At 37.8% G+C, this 16,281-nt stretch overlaps 1 protein-coding gene across 50 annotated transcripts in view; it reads left to right on the top strand.

Moving 5' to 3' along the window:
- The window catches only part of DST (dystonin), a 505,428-nt gene that overhangs the window by 369,465 nt on the left and 119,682 nt on the right, over positions 1-16,281 (top strand). For all 50 annotated transcript variants that reach the window (XM_078369452.1, XM_008994605.4, XM_035295973.3 and 47 more), the window contains 5 exons: positions 917-1,462; positions 2,454-2,630; positions 9,418-9,541; positions 14,727-14,935; positions 15,547-15,864. In XM_078369452.1, coding sequence (XP_078225578.1) covers positions 917-1,462; positions 2,454-2,630; positions 9,418-9,541; positions 14,727-14,935; positions 15,547-15,864 — 1,374 coding nt within the window. The remainder of the gene's footprint in view (positions 1-916; positions 1,463-2,453; positions 2,631-9,417; positions 9,542-14,726; positions 14,936-15,546; positions 15,865-16,281) is intronic.

Genomic DNA, 16,281 nt, shown 5'->3' with positions numbered 1-16,281 from the left:
TATCCTTTTTGCCACACTTGTATGGCATATTGGTGTGAATGAAAGAAGATGCTTATGGCTGGAGGGACAGGGACTCCACCTCCCTGATGCCTCCCTGTTTACCTGAAGACTTTGGGAATCAGTAGCTCTGTACCCCTGTGACCTGCCTGAAGCACACCTGCCTGGGAGCCCTGCCTTCCTGTCTTCAGAGTAGATTTGAATTTCTGGCACTAAGTCGTCTCTGTAGGAAGTACTTTACATACTTGATGTCCTGTACTCCTTAAAAGCAAATCTGTGATGCGTAGGAGTTATTGTCTCCATTTTCACATGCAGGAAACTGAGGCCCAGTGAAGCTGAGTAGCTCTAGGATTCTCTTTTATTATATCTGTTTCTTTAACGTCCATTGGACTTTTCTGAATGTACAATGTTCTTGCCTAGTTATTTTTGAAATGTTTTTAAAGCCTATAAGTTACAGATTCTTTTTCCCTATTCAAAAGTGTTTCCAGGATCATTTCATAATAAAACATATTGTACTTATTTGCCCCCAAATTAGGTAAAGACATTCTTTTTTGGGTAGTTGTGAGAAAGCAGTGAATCAAATGAGATCAGATTATAGACACTTCTTGGTTAGAATTGGAATAGAAATTTGTTACATTTTTCCAAACTTCCAAAAAATGGTGTCTGTCCTATCTGATTAAGTACATAGACAAGATTGGAAATTTTCTTGAAAATAATATTAGCGTGCTCCAAATGCCTTGCTATTCTGAAATTCACCAATAAAAGGGAGGATGGTAGAACTTGAAATGGGGAATGAGAAGCAAGTTGTAGCCCTGCAGATCATTGAAACCTGTCAGTCCTGAGGTGGCAAGGAGCTCCCTGCAGCCTTGGTGTAACCCTGTTACTGACTGAAGATTACGATCAATTTGTTTTCACATAGGCCCAACACGAGGAGATAATCTCTCAGCACCAAGCAGTCATCATAGCCACTCAGTCTGCACAAGTGCTGCTTGAGAAACAGGGTCAGTATCTCTCTCCTGAAGAAAAAGAGAAACTTCAAAAGAACATGAAGGAACTGAAAGCGCACTATGAAACTGCACTGGCTGAGTCAGAGAAGAAAATGAAGTTAACTCACTCCCTGCAGGAAGAATTAGAGAAGTTTGATGCTGACTATACTGAGTTTGAGCACTGGCTACAGCAGTCAGAACAAGAACTTGAAAACCTGGAGGCAGGTGCAGATGACTTCAGTGGTTTAATGACCAAACTGAAGAGGCAGAAGAGTTTCTCAGAAGATGTTATTTCTCACAAAGGTGACTTGAGATACATCACAATTTCTGGAAACAGAGTGTTAGAAGCTGCCAAATCTTGCAGCAAGAGAGATGGTGGCAAGGTTGACAAGGATAATATTGACACTTCTGCAACCCACAGAGAAGTGCAGCACAAACTGGATCATGCTACTGATCGGTTCAGGTCTCTCTACTCTAAGGTACTGTTATTTTGGTTTTTTAAGAGGAAGGTTAATCTGTGATTATAGTTTTTACTTGGTCCTCTTTTGTTTTGGAACAAGAGACAAGAAACCTAAAATATAAAACAGGGGGGAATAGTGGTTTTAGCCTACTTCTCTCTATCTTACTAACCTGCTTTATTTCTGAACAATGTGTTTAAAGATTAGAAACTTAAAGTTACTTTAGTTTTGAGAGCATGATTTCCAGAAGGCCCAGCTCTCAAGTGCTCTAATATTCAATGTGACCACCAGATGGCGGTTGTGCATTGACTCTAAGTAGAAACAGATGCTTGCGGCCTCCCAAGTTTGGGAACTGGTTTCATCTCAGATTATCCTCTTCACAAATACTGCAGGTGTTTGTCTTATATATTTGACCAGTATATTATTTTAATATTTAATGAATAATAGACTGCGTTGCTTCTGTGGTCAAGTAAAAAGGTTTTGTTTTTTTGAAAAAAATCTAAAAGTATTTCCTGGTTTGTAATATAATCCGAACAGACTTGCCAAGTTGCATAAATGATTTAAAGACTATCATTGGTTCGTGGACTTTGCTCCATTCTAATATAGGCTCTTTGTCTTCCTTTTGGTAATTAATCTTGTGCAACATATAGAAATAATTTATTAAGCACCTTTAAACTCTTCCATCAAATTCATATCTATACACATGATGTATCAAAATCTCCTTCCTCTGATGATTGATATGTTTATTCTTCATTCCACATTAAGACTCAGCTATTGTAAATATGTTTTTGAATTGTCATAAATCCAGAACTATCTATTTTATGGTTGCTTCTTGATTCTTAGAGGGTACGTTTTCATATAAAGGAAAAAAATCTTAGTCCTACAAAGTTTTTTTAACTTTGGTGAATATCTTTTTTTTCCAGTGTACATATTTTGTATGTCCTAAGAATATTTGATGCATGAGAAAATAATGGGTTTTAATCTCCTGCCCCTTTTCTCTTTTGACTTTTAGTGCAGTGTTCTTGGAAATAATCTTAAAGATCTGGTGGATAAATACCAACACTATGAAGATGCTTCATGTGGACTTCTTTCTGGACTCCAGGCCTGTGAGGCCATGGCCTGCAAACACTTATCTGAACCTATTGCAGTGGACCCCAAAAATCTACAAAGACAATTAGAAGAGACCAAGGTAAAAAAGGAGACAGAGATCCAAATCTCCAGTAGTCTTACTGAAAGTCTTCTAATTTCCCACACTTTTGTGATAGTTTCAGCTAAGAGAGAGGAACAAATGATGTGAAAAGTATACTTCTCCCTGCAGAGGGAGTTATGACTCTATTTCTCCATAATACATTCATTTTTTTCACTGATTTTTTTTTTTTTTTGAGATGGAGTCTCACTCCATTGCACAGGCTGGAGTGCAATGGCGTGATCTTGGCTTACTGCAACCTCTGCCTCCTGGGTTCAAGTAATTTTCCTGCCTCAGCCTCCCAAGTAGCCGGGACTATAGGTGCCTACCACCACAGCTGCCTTATTTTTTGTATTTTTAGTAGAGATGGGGTTTTGCCACTTTGGCCAGGCTGATCTTGGACTCCTGACCTCAGGTAATCCACCTGCCTTGGCCTTCCAAAGTGCTGGGATTACAGGTGTGAGCCACCACACCCCACCCTCCTCATGTTTTTTTAACAGGTTTAACATTGCTGTTATAGCTTGTGACTTGTGTTCCAATGCCTCCACTCCCCAAAGAAAACTCCATATTGTCCCGGCCATTTATTTATCTTTGTACTTACCTTGTTCATTATTTTTTCCTCCATTAGAATTAAGCTCCACAAGAACAGGTGTTTTTGTCTGTTTTATTCATTGCTGTGTTCCCAGCACCTAGAATATTACCTGGCCCAAAGTTGGTACTCAATAAATATTTGTTAAAGAGTGGAGAGGTAGAAGGGAAGAAGGGATGCTACTATCACATTCAGTGTTTCTAAGGATCAGGTTTTGGGTTCTTAATGAATATTTACATGATTCACAGAGATAAACTTTAATAATTACTCCACACAGTTCTCAAAAAGTCCACCTGCTCTTACAGAAATATAGGCTCAATGTCAAAACCTCATAACTGTGGGACTTTCAGTCATACTCACACTGGCAGAGAGTCTTGAATCTGTTTTTAAAATCTGAAACATATTTTAAAATTCTAAAGTAAGGGATGAGAACTTTTGAAATATTTTATCATTATTCAATGTGACCGGTAATTTTGAGTTTAAAAGTTTCATTTCATCAGTCTGTTCTATGAGTTGATTTAGCAGGTTAATAATAGTAGGTTATTGCTGCCATAGCTGGAAAATAAACACAGAATTGCCAATTAGACAACTATCTTTCAGAATTTAATTGCATGTTATTTACAGAGTCAAAAATTGTCACTGTGCTGTAGACAAGGGAAACCGGTACCCTGATGAGCAAGCTTAAAATTAGGTATTGCCTGAGATTGACAACTTTTGGAAAGCTAGGGAAAGCTAAGTCATACCTGGGTGAAATGTGGCAGGTTAATGTCGGGCAGAGAGAAGGCCTATAAACGGGTGGGAAGCATAGGTTGAGAGCAGGGAAGGTGACAGTCGGGAGGTCAGGAGGGTGGAGGTACTGCTTCTTTCCCAGGCTGAAGAGTTTATCCAGCCCTTCACTGGACACCAGGGAGATGCCATGGGCCAGGTCAGCATCCCCAGGTCCATGCAGCCTCCCCAGGGGTTGTTTTGTTTTTTCAAATGTGCATTTTCAGTCCTGTTTTTTTTTTCTTTCTCTTTTCCACAGGGACAAGAACAAATCTATTTTGATTAAGTTTTCAGTTCCCAATTTATTATATATTCAAGGACAAGATATGTGGTGGGGCAGAGGAGTTTCTTTGATATTGAGGTCATTATTTTAGTAGGAAATGCAAATCATTTAAAATAATTATTGATTGCATATATATCATTTAATTAGGAAGTTTATTATTTTAAGTATAGAAAATACATAAAATAGAAATAACACATTTTAAGTTATATCTATGTTTGTAAAGATTATATTTCATATAAAATAATTTTTATATAACTAGAGCAAAAAAAGAAAAACCCAAAAGAATGCATTGTTCTTTTAATTAAACAGATACATGGATAAATTTTAAAATGGAAAAACCTATTTGATAATTGCTGCAGAAGAAGACTCTTTTAATCTTAAGGCAGTTAAAGAAATATGAAAAGGAAAGAGAAATCTCTAAGGAGAATGAGTTCTAATTAAGTCATAGCATAATTTTAAAAAATTAAATGTACAATTAAAATTGTTGCTGGCAATGCACATATTTTTCTCTCAGAAGGTTTCAGAATGTATCAAGGATAAATTTTTATGAGCATTAGGTAGCTTCCATTTCTTTTATGTTTATTAATATTTTGCCATTACTTTTAGCTATAATATAAACCCATGAGACTACTACAAAAAATTAGTCTTTTTATGTTTAATATATTATCTTCTACTTATATTCTTTTGTATCATAAATGTAATTTGGGGACACCCACTTCATTCATTGCATTTGAAATATTTTTGGCCAATAGCATGTTGTTATCAGCATTATTATTCAAAGAACTGTTAACTGTGTTGTCAACAGTCTGATGCTACTAGGCCATAATAACACTCCTCAAGATCCCCTTCCAGGGAAATTAGAGGATAAAATAAGATTTTAGCCCCAGAAAAAGTGTAGAAAACAGGATTTGGGGACCAGTCTCAAGTCCTGGATTTGGAACCAGCAATGGGGCCAGATAACATTGACTGACAGTGTCAGCCTTCCAGACTTGCACTGATCTCTGGGGTGATGTTAAGTCAGGAAACTTTTATGAATTGGACAAATGCCCATAAGTTTATGGACTTCGCTGTCTTCTGGTCCCAACTGGTATTCTCTTGTCGCAGATCCTTCTTTCATGTTTTAATTTCCTTGAAATCCGCTCAGAACATATAAGGTATGCATTTGAATACTGGGATGAACAATTTTGTTCCAAAATAGCACTATAAACAACTATTATTGTTAAATTAGGACCTTGATACATGCTAGGAATTAAAAATGATTACCTCTTGAATATAATTGTCAAGATTAAAGGCATGGGATATTTTGACAAGAAGAGGTAAAGAAGACATGCTTCTTTTTTAATTTGCTTCTAAGTTTTAAGCTGGTAGACAGGGCCATCTTTGGTATTGGATGTTTTAATAGAACCATGATCACTTCTACATGTATTTATTTATTCAGTAAACATTTGTATGCTGGGCTTTATGAAGGCACAAAGATGTTAAAACTCTGTCCTTGCCCTTAGTAAACTCACACCCTAAAAAAAATTTTCAGAGGGAACCCTTCACTTACTTCATCTCCTAAGTAACTATGTTGTGTGAATAAGCCGTCCCTGTGGTCTAGAATTCAGTCTGGTCACAGGTAAAAAGTTCATGTCTTGAGGAACTTTTTATACTTTCTATAATTAAACTGCTAGGATAATTTTTCCAAGAGATCCACTCTGATGAAGATTCTTTGGCATCTTGAAACTGTAGGTTCTGGTATTCTAGATCCCATGTCGGTCATGGTTTGGTGGGCCTTTTAACATATACACAGACTGCTCATATGTCATCTCAGTTTCTTGGATTATGAAGATTATTTGAGGAAATTTTTGCCATTAGCTTTAGGCATTTCAATAATGATAATAAATAGTACTGAAATAGAAGAGAACCATTTTAGATCTTACACATGATATGTTCATTTATTTACATAGTTGCTCATTTATTCCAGAAAAAAATTTTATGGAGCCTGCTATGTGTCAGGCACTGATCTAGGCACTAGTAATAGAAAGCCGAAAGGGATGACTTCTTAGTTCTCAAGAAGGCACAGATGAATCCAATATAGTCACAGGGTATTTATGGGAGTTCCTGTGGGGTATACTTACCAAAGCTAAGAGTGAGTAGAGACTTAGGGAAGGTTTTCCAGCTTAGTATTAAAGGGTGAATAAGAGCCAGGTTCGGGATGATGGAGGTAGGTTGCACAAAAAAGCTGATATGTAGAAAGGCTAAGACATTGGGTCCAGCATGAATAAATAGGTAAGAAATAGCTGTACTGTATATTTCTGGAACAGAAAGTTGAGATTGAAGATAGAATTAGGGAATAGATTTCATTGGACCTTTTATAGCATGCTCAAGTCTTGGCCTTTATTGTGAAGGGAGACTACTAAGGAATTTTTAATGGGGGTTATATTTGGCTGTTCTTGTGTTGCTGTAAAGAAATACTTGAGACGGGGTAAATTATAAGAAAAGAGATTTAATTGACTGATGATTCTACAGGCTCTACAAGGATGGCACTGACCTTGCTCAGCTTTTACTCATGGAGCAAGGCAAAGCAGGAACAGGCATGTGATATGGCAAAAGCAGAAGCAAGTAAGCCAGAGAGAGAAGTGGGGGAGGGAGGGAGAGAGGGAGAGGGAGAGGTGGGACAGTGGGGCGGTGGGGAAGTGCTACATACTTTTTAATGACCAGATCTTGCTAGAATTCACACGCTAGCAAGGGCAGCACCAAGACAATGAGGCTAAACCATTCATGAGAAATCACCTCCTACCAGGTTCTACCTTAAACATTGAGGATTAGGAGGCTGAGGCAGGAGAATTGCCTGAACCCAGGGGGCGGAGGTTGCGGTGAGCTGAGATGGTGCCATTGCACTCCAGCCTGGGTAACAAGAGCGAAACTCCGTCTCAAAAACAAAAAAAAACCATTGAGGATTGCATTTCAACATGAGATTTGGGTGGGGACAAATATCCAAACTATATCAGGGTAATATATGGTCAGATATATATTTTAGATAGAACACATTAGGAGCTAAATTAGAGAAGTGATTGGAGGCAGAAACACAGGATTCTTATTTTAGAAATCCAAGTGAGACATTATCCTGTAATGATCGAGAAATATGGAGCAAAAGTTGACTTTTAAAAAATATTAAGCAGGTAAAATTGTTGATTGATTTCTGTGTGTGGAAAAAAGCTTTAAATGGTTGATTTGCATGTGGAAAAGAAGCCTTAGGATGGAATCTAGGAGGAACTTCAGGTTTGCTACTTGGGTAGTTAAGATATACCCCAGGAGAAAGTGTAGGTACAGAGAATGAGATGATGAGTTCAGATTTAGCTTTTTTGAGGTAAAGGTGACTGCATATACTCAGATGGAAATATTCAAGAGGCAGTTGGAAAGCTAGGCCCATGACCAAGGATGAATTCACATCTACAATTGGAAATTTGGGCTTTGAAATTCCAATACAAAAGAGCAGAAGAGGAGCTTGAGTCGCTTAAGAGAAATTAAAGCCAGGCAGAGGCCTATGTAGCCAGGCAGCCCACTTTTGCAGAGATCTGTCAGAGCTGTTAGAAGTGCAGGGCCAAACTTCTGGAAGACATATCTATGGCTCCAGCTTCTACCTTTTTTTTCCTCCTTCCCATTGTTGAGCCACATCTGTTCACTCAGAGATACGCAGGGACCTCCATTCATTAAATTCAAGGACTCATTAGTCTTTCGGTTTACATTATCCTTTCCAAAGCAATGGACACTGTTAATCTTTTCCACTTCCCTCTTCCTTTAATCTTGGGGGACAGAATTATTCTGGGCCCATTTCCACCTCACCAATTAAATTTTTTTCTTCTTCTCCCCATCACTTATATATAAATATTCTCCATGATTCTTTATAATCTCCTTCTCTGACATTGCTGTGCTTCCTCGTTTAGGAGTCACATCATGTGTCTTGACTTCCAGCTCTCTATATCTATTTCCAGTTTGTATTCCAAGTCTCTGCCATTTCCCATTTTGCCATTTCTTTCTGTAGGAGGGTCCCAAAAGCACTTTGGACTCATAAATTCCAAAAAAGGCATTCCTTTACTCTAAGCTTGCTCTCACTTTTGTTTATAAATGCCACTTATTGGCTGGGAGCATTGGCTTATTCCTGTTATCTCAGCACTTTGGAAAAATCCATGCGGTGCTACAAATTTAGCCTTTCTATTGGACAGCCCTGAGCGTATGAACTCCTTACCCAGAAGCCCTGCGTAACTCCCCATTGATACGGGATAAAGTGTAAATTTCTTAGCCTGATGTATGAGGCCTTTCCAGGCCTATTTCTGTTTACTCACCCATATGCATTTTCAAACTGGATGGGACGCTCCCCTTCTACAGTGATTTTTCTGTCCTCATGTTTGTGTCTTTGGTTTGTTCTGCAGGGAGTTGTTTTCCCAAATCCACACTCCTTTAGGGCCTACTCAGTGTCACTACCATTGAGGTAGCTCTCATTTCCCTCTTATTTTGTTTTGTTTTGTCCTGCCAACTTCCAATAGCATTTTTTCATACTCACCTTTGGTATTTGCCACTTCCTGTCTCAGACTGTAAAACCCCTGAGTGTAAGCTTCGTGTTCGTTTTCATTTTAGTATGTTCACAAAATGTAGCAAGGCTTTTTGAACTTGTTATATTTTTAGTAACTTTTATTGAATTAGCAGAAATGAAAATGACTCAGTATTGAGTCAGGATCTACTGATTTGGGTGAGCTAATTAATCTCTTTACCTGGAGTCAGAAATGGTCTCAAATGTTTTCTGTTTTTTGTTTTGGTAGTAGTTAAAGTATTATACAAAGCCTAGAAGTAGGGGTGAAGGGGTAACTCAGGGTATAAAGTTAGCGGGTTGTATGATCAGGAACCAGGGAAATTATTATGAACATGTATATGTTCAAGGGTTTATTTCAAGACTGAATTTGTACTATCCAGACTGGCTCATGCTTTTGCTAATGCTACTTCATAACTGGCCTTATTCTAAGAACTCTGGAGTCAGTTGATGATGAAAGTTGATACGAAGAAAAGTTCATTCTGTCCAATTTTACTTTATCTTATTGCAGATTATTTTGTCCACATTAGAAATCTGTCATTTAGTCCTAATGAGTCTAATTGAAAAACATTTAATCTTACAGGCTCTGCAAGGACAGATATCAAACCAGCAGGTTGCTGTAGAGAAATTGAAAAAAACAGCTGAAGTACTTTTAGATGCCAGGGGATCTTTACTTCCAGCCAAGAATGATATCCAGAGAACACTTGGTAAGATAGTCATGTAGTTTCTTCCTGTCTCACAGGTACATTCTAAAGAAAGGTGTCCTGACAATATGGAGAAGAATGTGCACTAGTTGTAGATTTTGTTCTATGTGTTCTTTGTCTGTGAAATGGTGTTCCTGAATCTGGGAAAAGGCATGCCTTCTTTGGCAGGTATATGAGAATCTTAAGGGCAGAGGCTGTGTATCTTGAAAAGAGTGTATTTACATTTAAATTTGGTATTTAGAAAAGGTAACAGAAACTCACTATGTAATGTCCACCACAGGAAGTAGAACATCACAAAATTTTCTTGGTCGATGGGATTGGGCAGAGGTAGGCTTTCAACTGAAGGCCAAAATAGACTCTGGCTGGGATCTTTAACAATAGTGGGAACATGGGCTTAAGAGGTTGAGAGATATGCTTAATTAATTAATTTATTTTTAGAGACAGGGGTCACTCTGTTGCCCAGGCTGAGTGCAGGGGTGCATTCACATCTCACTGCAGCCTTGACTTCCTGGGTTCAAGCAATCTTCCCCATCTCAGCTTCTGGAGAAGTGAGGATTATGGGAATGCTCTGTCATGTGCAGCTAATTTTTAAACATTTTTTGTGGATATGGGTCTCACTATGTAGTCCAGGCTAGTCTCTGACTCCTGGGCTTAAATGATCCTCTCAAAATGTTGAGATTACAGGTGTGAGTTTCTGTACCCAGCCTGAGAGATGTGCTTTGAGAAGTCTTCCCACTTCTCTGTGTTCTAGAAGTTTTTTAGTGGCCTCACTCAAATTGAGGGTTCCAGTTACCCAGTTATCTTTAGTGATACTAGAAACTTGATTGCAGGTGTAGTGGTACTTTTGTGCCCTCATGCGTTAGATTAATGTGTTTGTTGAGAAAAGAGCTATTGTATATTGTCTTCATATCCACCCACAGTATTTAGTTTATACCAAATGTGCAGTGGATTTTCAATATACATTTTTTACTATCTTATATATGTATTTTTTGTTTTCACTGCTCTGCTTTTCATAATATTTAATGTTATTGTGTATTTCTGTGGGTGAATATGTGAAGTAAAAATATTTCACAATAGATGACTAGACATATGTTTTACCCTAAATAGAGCATGAATTAAAATCTGAGTAGGAATTTTATTTGAAGAGAGGAATGGAACTTAGCTCTTTTAGGACCACTCTCTAGAAGGGAAACTCTGTCTTTCATTCTTACATATATCCAGATGTTTTTGATTATGTGCCCCTGTCAAAATGATCTTTAGTGTGTATCTCCACGTATGCAGATATATTTATAAGTCATATGAACATGTTACTATATTATTATATATATTATCATTATAAAATATAAATGTATTGAGTTTAAAGTGTAAAATGAAAGTAGGAATGGAATTTCTAACATTTTGTTCCCCTGCAGCATCTTGTATATCCACATTAGATACCATTGCTCTGAGGACTTAAGTATAAGCATATAAAGAAGAAAGAAAGACTACCTTATTTGTATTTCTGTTATTTGAAGAGGGATTTTGATAATTTTTTTCCCATTGTTAAGTGTACATAGTTTCACGTTTGGTTGCTTAAAATACATTTGTTACATTATTTTAAGACTAAAACCTCTGACATACTTTTCTAGGAATATGTGAAACTATTTAAAGTATAGAGGAGTTTCTCTTAAGATCTTAAGGGCGCGGTGACTCACGCCTGTTATCCCAGCACTTTGGGAGGCCAAGGCGGATGGATCACGAGGTCAAGAGATTGAGACCATCCTGGTCAACATGCTGAAACCCCGTCTCTACTAAAAATACAAAAAATTAGCTGGGCATGGTGGTGCGTACCTGTAATCCCAGCTACTCAGGAGGCTGAGGCAGGAGAATTGCCTGAACCCTGGAGGCGGAGGTTGCGGTGAGCCAAGATCGCGCGATTGCACTCCAGCCTGGGCAACAGGAATGAAACTCTGTCTCAAAAAAAAAAAAGATCTTTCTGACTTCTAAGAAAACCAGTGATTTTAAAAAAACATTCTTATGGTCTATTTTTTTTACCTTTTCTAAAATAATTTTTAGTTACTAAAATCAAGAATTTACTTCAGTGACAATGTTTTATTACCAAGAAGTACAAACTAAACAGTGTCTTGGTTAGGCTATGATATCAAAAATACCATCGGCTGGGTAGCTTAAACAACAGACATTTATTTCCCATAGTTCTGGAGGCTGGAAGGCTGCGATCAGGGCGCCAGTATGGTCTGGTTCTGGGGAGGGCCCTTTTCCTGGCTTACAGATGGCCCCTATCTGGCTGGTAGAGAGCGAGGGAGAGACATCATTTCTCTCCTGTTTCTTCTAAGGGCGCTAACGCCATTCGCAAGGGCTCTACCCTTATGATCTAATTACCTCCTTAGAGAGATAGAAAAAACCTGAGTGTTTTTGCTACTTTCACACACCATTAATCAACACACAGGACACTTCTGTGACCAGATCTGTGTGAATTTCTCTCCATACATCAAACAATTATCTAGCGATACCAGCTGGATGTCCTATAATTCAGTTCAATTCAATTCAATTCAATTCTGACACTGTCTACCTGGAATTAGCTTCAGACCCTACAGGTTAAGGGGTCAGTCTCATAATGCTGCCCCCACTTCAGATACCAATCACAAGTCCCAAATTGTGACCTGGATTTCAGACTGATCAGCTATAAATTGGGGTTCCCATGACCCTCCTCAGGTTCTATTAATTTCCTAGAGTGACTTACAGAACTCAGAGAAAGACTTCACTTTCATTTACCTGTGTATTGTAAAGAATATTACAAAGGTTACAGATGAACAGCCAGATGAAAGAGATACACAGGGTGAGGTATGGGAGAAGGGGAGCAGAACGTTTATGCCCTCTGGGCATGCCACCCCCAGGACTCCATGTGTTCAGCTATCTGGAAACTCCCCAAACCAAACCTATAGGGTTTTGATGGCAGCTTCATTACATAGGCATGACTGATTACATCATTGGCCATGGGTAGCAACTGAACCTTCAGCCCTGCTTTCCTCCTCAGAGGTTGAGGAGGTGACAGTTCCAACTGTCTAATCACATGGTTGGTTCCTTGGCAACATCTCCCACTCCCCCCTGCTTCCCCTACCCTAAGACTATCCAAGAGGCCACCAGGCATCACCTTGTTTGAACAAAAAAGACCCCTCACTCAGGAAATCCCAAGGGATTTAGGAGCTCTGTCATATACTCCTATCACTCAGGAAATCACAAAGGTCTTAGGAGCTCTGTGTCAGGAACTGGGGTCAATGACCAGATACCAGAACAAGAGATTCTCTTAGTGTCTGTATTACTGAGGAAATCAGAAGGGTTTTAGGAACTCTATGTCAAGAGCTATGGTCAGAGACCAAATATTTCTTATTATATAATAATATCACATCTTCCAAAGTTCCCACCTCCAAACACCATCACATTAGGACTTAGGCTTCAATATATGAATTTTGGGGGACACAACCATTTAGTCTATAGCAAACAGTAACTCTTAAATATGTTAATTATATGAAAATAGCTGGCTTTCCTTGGGAAGTCACTTATTATGGCTGGACAGATCACTGATCTTAACTTACCCTGTTGATGCACAGTTGCCAAGTTGAGAATTTGCTAACCTGCCAACCTCAAGCTGCCATTCAGATCCTGTGCTCTTGTGACTTTCCAAATTAGAGCTCATTTTTTTCCTTCAACTTTTATTTTAGAATCAGAGGGTACATATGCAGGTTTCTTATGAAGGTATATTGTGTGATGCTGAGGTTTGGCATATGATTGAAACCACCACCCAGGCAATGAGCATAGTCTCCAATGGGGAGTTTTTCAGCCCTTACCCTCCCACCACTCTCCCCCAACTACTAGTCTCCAGTGGCTATTGTTTAGAGCTTATTTTTGAGCCCACTGCCTGTTTCCTCTGCTGATAGCATTTGGGTGCATATTAAATGCTATCTCCCTCCCCACTCAGTCTGCTGATGGGCTTCATAGTGTTTTAGTAAGAGGAGCATGATTTTCTCTTTAAATCATCTACACTTCACCTCTCACTCCAGGGAAAATTTTCAAGCTGTTTTCTCATGATGTAGCGTTAGAACAATTATATTGTTTTGTTGTATGAATTATGCTTCATGGGCCAAACACAAGCCTGTGAGAGATTTCATTTTATAGAGATGTTGCAGGACCCACAGCTTTCCTCTACCAAAGCTTTCTACAATGTATGAGACTAAAGAATTCAGAAATAATTAAAACATTTTTTTAAATTCTTGGATAATAAGTGATAAATTCACCATTTAAAACACTATTTTCCAGAGAGAAAGAGATGAATACATTAAAAACTATTGTAATTCAAACTTTTCATTGGTCTACAATATAGAATGTAGGATGTTATAATGTAGGGCTTTAGTCAAGTGGAAACTAGACCAGAAAGGGGTTTCCTTCTTTAGTGTCTTATCTTTAGAATTGAAGGTAAAGTTTATCCTCATATGAGATAGGTTAGCCTGTTAAGTTTATTTTTCTCTTTGTCTACTGTTGAACTTCTAAATATAATTAGTGTGTATTTTAGAAGCATAATCTCAACTTTAAGTGGTTTTCATTGTTGCCTATTTCTCAGTGTGTTTGCATCTGCCAGTTTCTCTGCCTTTGAGTGATTTGCTTCAATTGAGAAGTATGACAAAAGCTTTGTGTGTGTATGAGGAAGGGAGAGAGAGTAATAATTTTTATATGTAAAACTTAATTCTTCATAAATGTTTGTGACTGTGTATTGTTTTGAGAATAGCTATATGTGACTCACCTTTTTCCCTGTAAGTAATCATCAATAAGTATGGCTAATGTGAAATGTCAGATTGAGAACCAGTATTTATTTCAAAGATTTGCTGTTTGGACCACTCTTTCATCTCTCGGGGACAATTCAAATATTTATGCATCCAAAAAAATATCTTTTCAAATGCAGATGGGATAAATATTAACTTTAAAAAAATTTCAATTTTCATTTTCCATTGAACTCTTTTCCTTCTTTGTATTTTAACATTTTAGGTGGTGTTTTGATTATGCATTAGGAATTTATCATTGAACTTATTTTTAAAATTCTTGTGTAGAAATTGCATGATTCACCTTCATGTGTTTTTGAAAAGGGATAGGGCAAAGAGAACTTTGTGGTTAATATTTCCTGATGTGTTTGGAGTAGATGACATTGTTGGAAGATATGAGGATCTGTCCAAGTCTGTTAATGACCGAAATGAAAAACTCCAGATAACCTTGACCCGTTCACTGAGTGTGCAGGATGGCTTGGATGAAATGTTGGACTGGATGGGAAGTGTGGAAAGTTCTCTACAAGAACAAGGTCAAGTGCCCTTAAACTCTGCTGCTCTTCAGGATATCATCAGTAAAAACATTGTAAGTGACTTTAAAAAAAGTCCCACTTACAGTTTTTTTAAAAAACACTTTTATAAGCTCAAAGTATAGTTAGTTTAAGATAAATTTAGGGATACAAAAAAGAGGCATTTGCTGAATGTGAGTGTGGAAAGTAATGCTTGCACAAAATCGAGTGTGTAAAAGATTTTTCTGGAAAGAAGTGTAGGAAGGGCTTTGTGTACTTTTTCTTGAATATAATTCATTATGGAGGGCTTATGCATACATGGAGTCTTATCTTGTTTATCATTGTTTCAGCCAGCTGCACATGAGGTTAATCAGATCAGTCTTGTCTAGTCTTTTAAGAATTAGGGCCATGGCTAATCCCCAGGCTCCATTAGATCGTAGGGGTTGCTGAGTAGCAGCAGCCTCCTGCCTCATTTGAGCAACTAGCCAGCTGTTCTTTACTCTCCTTTGGAGAGATTTAAGATGGCATTTCTCCAGGGACAGTTCAAACGTGTCATTCAGTTTCAACTGTTAACCTCTGTAGTCACAGGTTATGCAAGCTTATATTGTTATGAATAGTCATTTAAAAAAATTGTCACATTATTTATAAACATCATTATAAAGCATATGCACTATTTGGTTTGTTTTAGATGTTGGAACAGGATATTGCAGGTCGTCAGAGCAGTGTAAATGCCATGAATGAAAAAGTGAAGAAATTTATGGAAACAACAGATCCATCCACTGCATCCTCACTGCAAGCCAAAATGAAGGACTTGTCTGCTCGCTTTTCAGAAGCAAGTCATAAACACAAAGAAAAACTTGCCAAAATGGAGGAGCTAAAAACCAAAGTGGAACTGTTTGAGAACCTCTCAGAAAAGCTCCAAACATTTTTAGAAACAAAAACTCAGGCTCTTACTGAAGTAGATGTGCCAGGAAAAGATGTTACTGAATTGTCTCAGTATATGCAGGTATGTTTTCCTCACTATGCAGGAGGCTAATCGAGTAGATTAATAGTTAAGGCAAACTCATGTACTTATTGCCGGAATTATAATTGGCAGTCATCATTTTAATAATTGCTTATGGGTTAGTAAAGATCTATGTTTTCCTCCTTTAAAAATCTCAAACCTCATCTTTTCCTTGAAGGCTTTGCTGATTGATTAGAAAGAAATACCATTCATCACACATATGATGATGGTATAAGTATCATCTTACATACCAGAAGCCACAAAGAGACGAAATGTAGAATGCATTTTAAATTACATAAGGTTTACTGTGTTCTTTTTCAAATAGCCTATTTGCATGTTTATTATCTTTAAAGTACTGGCCATAGTCCGACTTATGTGAAATTATGAATAGAGTCATTCTGATCCCATACAGACCTCTGA

The sequence above is a fragment of the Callithrix jacchus genome, chromosome 4 (assembly GCF_049354715.1).
Source record: "Callithrix jacchus isolate 240 chromosome 4, calJac240_pri, whole genome shotgun sequence".
Lineage (NCBI taxonomy): Eukaryota > Metazoa > Chordata > Mammalia > Primates > Cebidae > Callithrix > Callithrix jacchus.
Note: the sequence above shows the minus strand (reverse complement) of the source record. Positions and strands in the feature narration are given on the sequence as shown.